Source organism: Sminthopsis crassicaudata, chromosome 1 (genome assembly GCF_048593235.1).
Source record: "Sminthopsis crassicaudata isolate SCR6 chromosome 1, ASM4859323v1, whole genome shotgun sequence".
Taxonomy (NCBI): domain Eukaryota; kingdom Metazoa; phylum Chordata; class Mammalia; order Dasyuromorphia; family Dasyuridae; genus Sminthopsis; species Sminthopsis crassicaudata.
In genome coordinates, this window is record NC_133617.1 from 623379606 (window position 1) to 623392826 (window position 13221).

The window sequence follows — 13221 nt, forward strand, 5'->3', positions numbered from 1 at the left end:
TTTGCACATGCACCCTAAGATGTCAAAGTTCTTCTGCAGGGGCACAGGGCTGAGGGGTGTCAGAAATGGGACTTGAATAACATACTGGGTTGCCCTCTGATAAACCATACTAATAAATAGTAAGTAAAAAATGATGTTGATTTCATTGGAAAATCAGGCCTAGAGTTCAGAAGAATTTTTTTTAGCCTTCTCAATTTTTTTCTTTAAGGAAGGAAAAGGATAAATAATGTTTTCCTTGTTTAGGAGATGATGAAAAAAATAAGACAAGTAATTTGATTAGATGGATTTTTTCTCTTTAAAAAATTTGTAAGCTTCAGAATAATTTAAATGATAAGGCAATTAAAAAAAAGTATAATTGATTTCAGAAAAACTTTAACTGTATGTTTATGGCAAAATTTTATCATAGTCTCATTTTCCTTTCTATTTGATTAAATTACATGTTTGCATGGCTCCAGAGCACCTCCATTTTCAAAATTATTTCATTTTGTTTACCCTATGTGTCTGTACTCTTCCACATGTTTATTATAATACTAGTAACCCAAAATGTGACATGTCCTGGTATCCTATTTATGCAACTTGTTCTAAGAAACAACCTAGCCACCTTTGCCCACCCCTCCATCCTGTTTTGAAGAAACCCTTAATCCTGAAACTGAGTAAACAGGTATATAGTTTATAACATAGATTAGTCTTGAGTTCCAGGGAGATGGACTTGAACCAATCAACTTTTACCTCACACCCACTCTTTTCCAGCCTTTTAAAAAGCACTATCCCCTCCCTGAATATCTTCCTTAGCAGAAGAGGCAGCCTTCTTTGGTGAACTCCACAAACTTGCTTTGTTTTACAAATATGTAGTCCTGTTCCCTGGTTACTCTTGTAGTCTCCCCTTCGCCGCTCATATTTTCTTAGGGCCACAGTGATTCCTGTGAAATCTAATATACCAATGATTTCTAAATTCCGTAATATTAATTTTTAAAAATCATTTTTCTCTTTCCAGATTCGAATTAAAGGCTCCCTTCCTTTAATGAGTCCCTTTCCAGAGTCTTTGCTTCATTATTGTAAAGTTGGTTTGGCATTCTATCAACCTGGAACCCCTAAAGACCAAAAACTTGATGAAGTTTCTTGTAAAACAATAGGTTTGTAGTCATATGAACTTAATGATTTATAATTTGATTTAAACCTAAAGAGGAACTGCTTGTGGTGAGGGACTTTTCCAAATTAAAAAAAAACTTAAAAAGATAATAAAATAGAGCATCTTTTGTCTTCTACATATATTATTTCATATTTTACAATATGTTTATTTTATGTTGCTACTTTTCAAAATATTTTAAAATTTAGTTACTGTCATTGTTAGAACTTTTAAATTTATAATGTCAGCATTCAAGGGTATGTACATAATTGGGGCCATAGTTTCTATAAATTGGTCTTATGCCATTAAATAGTGCTTGTGATTGTGGTTTGAATAACAGTTTATTTTTGAGGTGACACTGTGTTTATAAAATTTTCAATTAGATGGGAATTTTAGAAATGATCTAGCTTAAATTTTTCATTTTAAGGAGGAAACTGGTTATAATTGTTAATTTTCTCCTTTTTTAAGATTAAAAAATATTTTTTTAGGTCTCATTCTTCACATGCCTACCTTTTGATGTAGGAATAAAGGAAAGGCAGAATTCAGCATCAGGGTTAGAGGTTAGAGAGGATGCCTGGAATCCAGTTTGTCCCCTCTATCATTTGGAAATTGCAATGTTTTTCATCATTTTTAAAATACTTTTTATATAGTCTGTCTCTAAGGAAAGCACTCTTAGATGGTAAAAAGTGCTAGACTTTGGAAATGTGGCTCTCTTAGCTGGTCCTCAGAGTCAAGAAGATGTAGACTTAACACTTGCCTCTGGCATACTGTCCGTGTGATCCTGAGTAAAGGCATCTTGCAATTCCCTACTAGTTCTCTAGATTGTAAGTTACAGAATATTAATCTATATTGGTACTGGGAATTCCTTATCTGGTGAGCTCACTGGAGTTTATGTGATGATCTAAAAGATATTCACATAATATAATTTTTACAAAGTGTTTCAAAAGTCTTAGCATACTGTAACACTTAGCACCTTGGCATTTAACACACTTAGCATTTATATGCTTTACTAGTTTAAAACTTCATTAAGACTTTTGAAACATTCTGTATATCTCTTCAATGCAAAGATATGAGTGTGTATTGACTAATATTTGTCAGTTACTCAACTATTTTTGATTCAGGTTGCTTTAGAGAACTCTGTGCTCTCTGTTGGATGCTTCATGTCCGGGAAAAGTTGTCATACAATTGTAGACAATATCAGATAGCAAGAGAAAATATGGAAAAGAAAAAGGTATTCATATTTATAGTAAAAATTAGTGGTGATATTGAATTCATTAGATAATTTTATGAAATTGTTCTAAATAGTTTTACTCTCATTTTAAAATAAAAAATGATTTTACTGAACAGAGAAAAATATTTCCAGAATCTCTCTTTTATAAATTCTTTCTAGGATATGGAGTTGGAGTTTGATCCTTGTATGGTAGAGCACTGTCTCAGTGCCCTGGAATGGGCATGTAGAATGTTACCTTTTTCTAGGTTTATGAATATTGAAGAACTTGTGCAGGATATAATTTTGAGTCTTATTGGAGAACTACCACCTACCAGAAAGGTAAAAATTTAAGCATTGGTAAAAAAAAATGAAACTTTGAAAGACTTTGACTTTGTTGTTACTTTTTTGCTTACGGAACTAAAATAAGTTTATTTTTGTCTAGGTGGCAGAAATTTTGGTGAAAGCATTTCCCAATTCTGAAGATGTAAGAGTACCTTTAAGAGATAAATATAATTCTCTTCAGCAGAGACTCAGACATTGTACTGTGAAAGGTAATGTGATTTCTTGATTTTGTTTGATATTAAATTGCTAAGGATTATGATTTTTAATCTGTAGACAGTGCTTTTTTCTGAATCTGTTGTTTAGTAGAGATGGAGAAAATTAGAAGGTAAAATAATCTGGGAGGAGCTAATTATATTATCCTATTTTCTCTTAATTTATCTCCATTAGAATATTCTCTATGAAGATTTAAGTCCAGTATTGGTTAATGGAAAAAATGCTGAATTTGGAGTCATGGAACAGCATTTTGTCTCCTGGCTCTGTCATTTACTAGTTGTATGGCTGCTCTGGTCCTTTCTGCTTCCCAGTTTTCTTTTCTGTAAAATGAAGTGGTTGGACCAGGGAACACCCTATAGATTTTATTATATGAATATATTTTTTGCAGAACAGGTGATCATGTGGAAATCAAAAAAAAAGAATTAGAAGGTATCATGTGTTCTTAATTATTTTTCATTTTCCAAGTATGGTAATTTAGTCATTCCAACATTATTAACATTTTTTAAATCAATAAGCTTTGAACTATCTTTAGTCTGAAAAACATCTTGCTACAAAGTCATTTATTCTTATTATTACAAGTTTATAAGTCATTATCTATAATATAAAATCTACTGAATGTCCAGACCAGATTAAAATATGTTAATTTTTTAAAAGATTTCTAGAGATAGCTACTATAATTTCTCTTCTATATATTCTCTTGAAGTATTTATCATACTAATAATAAGAAACTAATTCCTTGTTTCTTTTTGTTTACTTGAAGAACTTTTTCCTCTTGTTCCTCAGTTCTAGTGGAACACAATTCTTTAACATCTAATAATAATTATATCATTATCAATTATTATATCTATATCATTCAATGAATTAAAAAAAACTAATTTTATTAAAAGGCCAGCCACTTTGGCCTTTTGGGCACTGTGGCACTGCCTGGGGATATAAATAAAAAATACATTGTAAGAGAGTTTTATTAATGCTGTTTGTTTTATATCAGAGTCATTTTGGGATTTAGTCCTTCTATCTTTCTGTACTTTTCCCTTCTCTTTTCTCCTAAATTCCCCAATACCTTTCTTTTTTTCCTTAGGGATTCTTTTATTATAACAAAAAAAGTCGACATGCAAAATTGTAAATCCAAGACAGTGACTAAGTCCCTGATGTAGCTGATGTAGCATTTTATATTCATAGTCTCTACCTATGAATGAGAGGAGCTAGGAACATTTCTTTATCCCTTTTCTAGGTCAAAATTAGTCTTTGTTAATTACATAGCATTTAGCTTTTTTTTAGTAGTGTTCTTATGTAATCCTATATATTGTTTTCCTTGTGTTTAATTCTACATCAGTTAATTTGTCGTAAATATTGTCTATATTTGCACTGTTTCTCTTGAAAAATGCTTTGTTCAATCTTTTGGTTACTTCTCATTTATTTTAGAAAGTCGTCTATGCTTTGTAGTCTTATATCTTTGGTTTCATTACACCAATGTTAACTTTTTTTAACCTTTAAGTCGCTTCTTTTCTAATCTTTGATAATTTTTATTGTTTACTTGAGGCACTCTGTTCTCCATCTCTTTCCTTAAAGTATGGATTACATGCTGAATGAACATTGATTTGCAATCCTTCTACACCATTTTACCTTTAATAATACTCCAGCTCTACTGGAGCTGGAGGGTCACAAATCTGTTCCCCCATTTTTCTTTTTTCTGCCAGTGAAATAGATATTTGTATATCCTCTTAAACATTTATTTGTTGAATGTAACTTTCAATTCTCTGATTATTCTTTCCCTCTTAGGTCCACAAACTGAGGAAATGATGTCTGTTATCATGCATTCTATTTACAAAATGAGAGTGAAAGCTCTGAAACGAGTAAGGAGGAATATAGGCCCTTTTGAAATGAATATTTGGGAACCCCCTGAAGAAGAGAATGTAGATAATAAAATTCATACTTATGACCGATTTTCCCTTGGGACCAGTTTGAGCAGAAGCACTCTCACTGACATAGAAAATTCCCTGATTCATAGTGATGCAGAGACCATAGATACATTCTCAGAAGCTTTGCCATCTGAAAAAAAAAGAAAGTAAGCAAATTTAGATCAGAATTATTGTGTATAAACCTCTCTCATTCTGTCTTCCTATACCAATTTGGCTAGATGACTTTTTTCTTTTATTTTCCCCTCACAATTTTAGTCTCATGCATTTTCTAGAACTTTTTGGAAAAGTTTTGAGTTAAGAGCTTGCTACACTTTCCTGTTCTGCTTTCATAACATTTAATTTTAATTATTTTGTCATCTTTCTTTCCTTTACATTGTTATATCTATTTTGCATATTCATGTAAATGTAACATTTGTCATTTATACAGCAGAGTAATATCTGATTATATTCTTTTACTACTATTTAGCCTCAATTTGTACCTCAGTTTTTGAGCAACTATATTGTTTTCTGTTACATGTCACTTCCAAAAATGCTTGGTGTATGTGGAGACTTTCTTTTTATTACTGATAATATATACCTAACAGTAGAATCTCTGGATCAAAGGATTTGGACATTCTAGTCATTTTATTTGCATAATTACAAATTACTTTCCAGACTTGTTTTGTTAATTCATAGCTCTTCTAAGAATATGTTAGTGTGCCTATCTCTTCACAGCCTTTCCATTGTGAATCTCTATTTTGTTATCTTTGCCAATTTGCTGGGAATGAAGAAAACCTCAGAGTTGTTTTGGTTTTCATTTTTCTTATTAAAAGTGACTTGGAACATTACTGTGATTTTTAATAGTTACATATTCTTTTGGTAAGTGCTTATTCATATTTTTTACCACTTTTAAAGTGGTAAAATGAAGAATGACTTTTGAGGGTCATTTAGGTGGCACAGTGGATAGCACAACCCTGAAGTCAGGAAGACCTGAGTTCAAATCTGGTCTCAGACACTTAACACTTCCTAGCTGTGTGACCCTGGACAAGTCACTTAATCCCAGCCTCAGGGAAAAAAAAAAAAGAAATTACTTTGTAATTGTTGGCTAAATGGAGTTGAGGGAGACCTGTTGCAGGTGCCCAGGTTTGAGTGGATGAGTGGCTGCTTTGGGGTTGGTTGTAGTAACAGCAGAGAAGTGGGCAAAAATTAGTGCAGAGGTAAAAGTGGAAAGGCCTGGTATCAGACTGGATATCAGAGAGAGTGGGCAGTTGAGTGTAACACCCAGACTGGAAGCCTAGAGGGCTTGGAGGATAGGGATATCCTCATAGCAGTAGGGAATTTAGGAAGAAGGGAGTGCTGGGGGGGGGATTCAGTTTTGTATACGTCAGATTTAAGATGTCTGTGGGACATCCAGTTTGATGTTCAGTGGACAGCTGGAGATGGGAGTCTGGAGGTTATGAGAACTTAGGTCTAGTCAATTAGATCTGAGATTCAGGTGATGAGAAATAATATCGGGAGAGAAGAAAAGAGAACTCAGGACAAAGCACTATGGGATATCTGTGGGTGTTAAGTGAGACTAGGATGAAGATCTAGTAAAGGAGATGAGAAGTTGTGGTCAGAGTAGGAGGAGTAAAACCTTGATGAGGCAATTTCATAGAAATCTAGAAAGAAAATATCAAGGAGCGGAGCATGAGGTTACACAGGGATTAAAAATGATGAGGCTTGAGAAAAGCCAACTCTCATTGGGGACAGTCTTCATTGAATGAGATTGGAAGCAAGACTTCTGAGACTTCAGAGTGGAAGGGAGTGGAAGCACTGATGACTTTTTCAGGGAGTTTAATTACACAAAGGAGGAGAGAGATTAGACAATAACCAACGGAAATGGATAGATGGATCCAAGTAAGGAGTTTTTGTAAATGGGGAATGGTGAGTGTGTTTGTAGGCAGTAGGAAAGCAATCAGTAGATAGAAATAGATTGAAGATTAGTGAGAGAGCAGTCTGTGGGAGAAGGTGGAATGTGACAGGATCATTTGTGTATATTGTAGCAGATGGCATCCTAAGATTGGGGAGGGGGAGAAGTAAATGCACTCAATTTTTTTTCATTGAAATATGAGGCAAGGCTCTCAGCCAAGAGAGTGAAGGGAAGGGGACCGTGAGAGGTTTAAAAAGGGATCAAATTTTTTGGAAAAGCTGCTGTGGTGATGAGTGGGATGGTCATTAAAGGATTGTCTCTTGGTAGATTTTATGTATTGTTATGTAATTTTTAATCTCACTTTACAAATTTCTCCCTTATTGTCTTTTATGTTTTATATGTCAGCGAATCATTAATTTTTAAAAATTATAAAGAGTCTTTGATGGGATCATCATCATCAACACCCTATCTTACTCTTCATTATTCCCTCTTTTATAGATAGGGAATTAAGACCCAAAGAAACTTTGTCAGTAATGAAGGATTAGTTTGAATTAAATTTTTTTAAATATATTTTGTTATAGGAATGCCCAGAATCATGCAGAATTCACGTTGACTAGTAATCAGGACAGTAAGAAGAAAAAATTCAGTTCAGAAGAATGCCCTGAAAGGAAAAGTGATCATGAAAATATATGTAGAGAAAACGAAGTTCCTATAGTAGGTATTTGGGAATTTGAACGTGATGATGATGAATATATTAAATTCCTTGATCTATTCTTGAGTTATGTACTTGAAAAAGATCTGGTTGGTTCTAATAATCCTGGTATTCCTTTTCTAAGTAGCTTTTCAGCCCTTCTTAAGGAACATGAACTTAATTCTTTGCTTTTTGATGTTCACACAACATTAAAACGTCGTCAGGGCAAACCCACAATTCAGAATGTGTTCAGAGCTGGCTCCTGCTTTGTTATTGTTCCTGAATCTTGTGAATCTGAAAAATCGTCTACTTTAAATAGTGAAAACTTCAAAAATTTGGGAAATCAGACACCTTCACCTTCAATATTAGCTGTTCAAGGGCCAAGAGCTTTTCTACAAAACTCTTTGAATGAAGTAAATAAAAGCATGGGAAAGAGAGGCTTGTTTGGCTTAAAAGAAAAATCGATGTACAGAATCAAAGATGATAATAGAGACTTACCCATGTCCCACAAATTACCAAAGCAAGGTGTTCTTCCACCAAACTTTAAGACTACAAAATTCACTTACAAAGCAGTTCAGTGGAATGATATTATTCCACATGAAGAACTTTCTTCAGAACTAAAGAACAAATTTGGCAGTATAGCAAAACTACTGGAATGGATGATAAGATGGTCTGATAGAAGATTGCTATATGACTCCACTAAACCTGAAGCATCCTGCCAGGACAGCCCTGTCATACGGGTGAGGACCTCAGCAGCTGCCATTCTTACATCCCTGTGGCTTTTAGAACAATCATACTTTGTACAGAAAACAGATGGTGTAATCTGTGAGGTAAGGAAATACTTGATATTTTTTGCCAAGTGAATGTGATACATCATTTATGTTATGCTCAATATTACATACCAGGTATTGGAAATGATGAAAAAAAATAGCTCTTGTCCTTTGGGAGTTCACAGGCTAATCAGGGGCTATGACATGTATACCATGAATGTGATAATAGGATAGAATATAATGATGATGATGATGATGATGATGATGATGATGATGATGATGGCAGGCATTCATTAAGCTTTTCAAAGTGCTTTATATCTATATCTCTCTATATGTATATATTTGATTTGGTTTTCAACAACAGTGCTGTGAACGGTGGTCTTGTCACCATATTATGTGAGGAAGTGTGCTTAGAAGGCTGAATGCCTTGCCCAGAGTCACACTGCTGGTGTCAGAGGTTGACTTAAACTTCAGTCCAATAGCAGTTTTCTGTTCACTAAATGACTACCTGACACTGTGCTTTAAGGAAGTGGAAGAAGAATACTGCTTTTTGAGGGGGAAAGTGGCAGAGAAGGATAAAGATTTATTGAAATAAATATTGCCTGGAAGGATAGAAGGCTTTAATAATGGAAAAAACAAAAAAACAAAAGAGGTGTGTGTTCTAAAGGGGCGGCATATGTAAGTGTAGAGAGCTGGAAGAGAAGCTACATGAAGACTTGGGCGAATAGCCTTTGTTTCATAATTATTGTAGAGTGAATTAACTTAAAGTAATTAATATAAAATAATGTAAACAAATTAATGTGAAAATGGCTGGGAAGATGGATTGGTTATAGAGTTTAAAAATTTTTAATTTGTATTTTCTCCTAAGTAATTGAGGATATAAGATGATTTTTGATTTTTGAACTGAGGGGTGACATGGCCATACCTGTTATGGGAGCCACCTGTTAGTGGCTGTGGGGATCCAGCAGAATGACATATGAGAGGATGATAGTGATACAAGGAGACAAGAGGAAGTTACAGTGACAAACTCTGAACCTCTGATTTATTTCATCCCTGTACACAATATGTATTGGTTATTAAAAACAGCATGTACTGCAAGAGAAAAGCATCATTTCTTCATAAACAACACCTGCATCAGTGAATATGTTTTATGACCTCTAGACAGATATCTCTGATTGTCAGGGTCATGTTGTTTTCCTGTGAGCCTGCCAACTCAAAGTCTTTAAGATAACAGAAAAGGCTGATTTGCAACTCCTTAACTCTGTGAAAATAAAACATTCCCTTAGTTTCTCATAGTGTGCTATGATCCATAGCTGCAGAGGCTTGGAGAATCAACGTACCCCTTTTTGGTGCAGTCCCCTTTAACCCTTATAGGCTTTCTGGGTTCCACACTATGGGTGGTCCTCAACACATACCTTTGCATTAAGATTATTTTGGCAATAGCATCTATTTCAAATTGGAGAAGGGGAAGACTGGAGGTAAATAAGCTTGTGAGGATGAGCTAAAACTTGTGCCAGTCCAGATAAGAGTCCTTGATGGAAGGGTGATGACAATATGAATAGAGAGGAGGGGATAGAATCCTGATTTGTTTTTACTAGGATTTGGCAACAGATTGAATATAAGTAGGAAAAAGTCAAAGATAACTTTTTGAGCCCAGGTGACATTTGGGCCACTAACTATAAAGGGTTAGCAACATAATAAAATTAGGCAGGGAGTTTGTTAGGGGGAACAGGTTTGGTGGAGGGGAGATGTGGTTGAATTTTAAACATGCTACATTTAAGATACCAGCAGGAAACCCTTGCAGAGCAGAGATGTCCAGAATGGCATGAGTTGCTTTTACATATTCCGTCTTCAGATTCAGTGTTTTACTGGAATAGAAAATATGGTGGTGGTTGGTTTTTTTTTTTTTTTAATGTTATTGCTTTTTGCTTCTCTTCTTTATTGTCTTTCACTTCTGCATTTTTGCATAGCCAATCAGTTATCCTTTCTTTTGTTTCAATAGTGAGATTGCTCTCTCACATGTAAGCTTTTTTATTTTGTTAATTATTTCTGCTTTGCAGGCTATAATTTCTAGTCTTACAATTCTTATTGCATTTTAAATCATTAAAGAAAAGGTGTTATAGTTCCATGTTATCAAAATCAACAAGATTCTCTGTCTCATCATGTGTTGAATCATTTATCTTTTTTTAAAACAGTATTTCATTCATTCAGTAAACTGAACTTGTTTAATAGCTCTGAAGACCATCTTTCCTTTTGTTGTTAATTTTTTTCTTCTTGGTTTATCTGTTTATACTTAAGGACTTTTGAGTTCTTTTACTCCCGAGATCTTTGATAGTTCCAGTTTTTTTTCTTCCCTTATTTTCTTTTGTTCTTTAGTTTCTGATGCCTTTCCCTCTGATTTTAAAATATCTCTGCCTCTTCCCATTCGAGGCTATTAAAAGCTCAACAACTTAGATCTCTGCCCTCAGCAACTTTTTTGTTGTTATTCAATTCTTCATTCATGTCTGGCTTTATGTGACCCTGTGGACTTGTCCATGATGGTTTTTTGGCAGATACTAGAGCAGTTTGATATTTTCTTCTTTATTGTGTCCTTATTTTGCAGATGAGGAACCGGAGTAAATAGGGGTTAAGTAACTCCCAAGAGTCACATAATGAATAAATGTCTGAGGCTGGGTTTGAACTTATACCTTCCTGACTCTAGACCTGGTGCTCCGTCCACTGTGCTAGCTAGCTGATCCAGTGACTTTTGTGGGGAATAGAACTGACCCCAGCTGAATGCTGGCCTCTTTCCCTCAGGTTTAGTGGATCGCCCTCCTCCTGCTTCCTCTTGATATCTCGTCCTCTTTCTTTGTTTCCCAATTCTCTGGCCGAGCAGCGCACAGCACTGCCATATTGGTGCCATTGCAGCTTGAATTGATTCCTCTTGTTTGCAGTTTAGCTCATTTCGGCTCTAAGAGGAAGCGTTTGAGCCCTCTACTTTACTGAAGGGTTCAGAATCCTGCCATGAGAGTAGCTATGGAGGCTGTAGCAAATTTTTATGACTTGGAGCTTGGATCTCTGTGGTACTAAAAAGAGGGACGTGGGCCTGGGCTGTGGGATGGGTTATGTTTTGTTGCTCATGTAACCTTGCTGCCAGTAACATATGTTTAGTGAGCTCAAATGAAGCAATAGTTCATGGATTTTTTTTTAAACCATCTAGGGCTAATAATTATTGATATCAAAGTCAAACTTAAAGATTCAGACAAGAGAGAAATCTATATTATGTTACCCATATTAGTATTGTTTTAGATGCATGTGTACATATGTGTAGATGTATGTATGTATGCATGTATATATATATATTCACACCCTTACATCTACCTACAAACATACATATATCTATACACACACACACACACACACACACACACATTTATTCTACACCTTAACTTATCTTGCTCTTAATTAACCTTCCCCTACCCAACAGCCCGTCTCTTTTTTCTTCTACCGTTTTCTTCCCCTCTTTATCCCATTCCCATTAATGGTCAGAATTTATCTCACTCCCATTATTCTAAACACTCTTCTCTGCTCTACTTTATCCTATGCCACCTTTTCCCTCTCTATATATCTTTTCCCCATTAATCTACACACCTTTTCCCACTAACATAAATCTACACACCATTCTAGTGAGATAGCCCAGACAATAAAATTCAGGACAGCCAAGGTGTTTGTAATTTAGAGAGCGTTTATTTACCAGCTGGGAAGGAAGGACCTCTCAGGTAGAGTTCCATGACGAACAGAAGTAGAGACAGGCTTATAAGCATCCTTGTTCAGCCTTGCGGTTACAGTGACTCGACATTCCGCTTACAAGGGGAAAAATAGGGGGCTATAGGATGTCTGACATTGTTAGACAAGCATTCTGTCTGAACGTAGTTGAGCAAGCACTTTGTAAAAACTCTTCCCTTAATTTAGTTTAAGCAATATTTTCCTATAAGCCTGAGGCCCCTCTAACCCAGGACTGAGGAGGACCCAGTCATTTGTCCATTTCACTAGAAATACTCCTTATCTTGTTCCTTCCCCCCTTATTTCTTTATAAATTTTATAAATATCCTTTATAAATACCTTTCATTGTGTGTCTGTGTGTATATCTATTTCCCTATTTAACCCACTCCTTATGTGAGTAGGTTTTCAGTATTACCAGCTCACCTCCTCCCTCTAATACTTCTGTGTTGGCTCTTCCTCTGCAACTCATTCATATAGCTTAATTAATATTTTTACCTTTTTCTACATAGTTTTGCTTTTTATATTTACTTCATTCTCAACTCTGCCCCAGTCTTTCTTTTTAGCTACCCTATTGCTGATGTCATTTTTAAATAAATGGTTTACATTTCCATGTAAAGAATATGAACAATTTGTCTATATTGCTTCCCTTGATGTTGACTTTTATATGTTAAATTTTCTATTGAATTTAGTTTGAGACAAAGGTCTGAAAATCTGCAAATTCATTGAATGTCCATTTTGTCTTTCAAAATTTTTAATTTTGCTGGATATGATATTTTTGGCCACAGACCTAATTATTTTGATCGATGATATATATGTATATAAATAAAATCTAACACCTGCAGTTTTTTATTGAAGCTGCTGATAAATCTTTTATAATTCTAATTGGTAGTTCAAGCATATATTATTTATTTTATTTCTTATAAAATTTTCTTTTCAATCTGGGGCTTTTGAAATTTAGCAATAATATTCCTATGTATTTTCCATGTAGGATTTCTTTGAGGTCATGATCAGTGGATTTTTTCTGTTTCTCCTTTGCCTTCTTGTTCTATCACTCCAGGACAAGTTGATTATTTTTTGCTTTATTGTGTCAAGATTCTTTTTTTTTTTTTTTTTTGGTCACAGCTTTCAGGTACTTCACTTATTTGTATGTTTTCTCTTTTTGCTCACTCCAGATTTTTTTTTAATGTTTCACATTATGTTCAATTTTTTTCATTCTTTATATTTTGTTTTGTTATTTCTTGGTCTTTATAGATTCACTGGCTTCCCCTTCACTAAGAATCATTTTCTTTTTGAAGAC

The 13221-nt window shown here is 34.6% G+C and overlaps 1 protein-coding gene across 6 annotated transcripts in view; it reads left to right on the top strand.

Moving 5' to 3' along the window:
- The window catches only part of CPLANE1 (ciliogenesis and planar polarity effector complex subunit 1), a 122331-nt gene that overhangs the window by 40662 nt on the left and 68448 nt on the right, over window positions 1-13221 (top strand). For all 6 annotated transcript variants that reach the window (XR_012484806.1, XM_074282632.1, XM_074282634.1 and 3 more), the window contains 6 exons: window positions 995-1133; window positions 2248-2357; window positions 2517-2675; window positions 2779-2887; window positions 4671-4956; window positions 7283-8222. Coding sequence is in view for 5 of the 6 variants with exons in the window: in XM_074282632.1 (XP_074138733.1) it covers window positions 995-1133; window positions 2248-2357; window positions 2517-2675; window positions 2779-2887; window positions 4671-4956; window positions 7283-8222 (1743 nt within the window). In the remaining variant the exon portion in view is untranslated. The remainder of the gene's footprint in view (window positions 1-994; window positions 1134-2247; window positions 2358-2516; window positions 2676-2778; window positions 2888-4670; window positions 4957-7282; window positions 8223-13221) is intronic.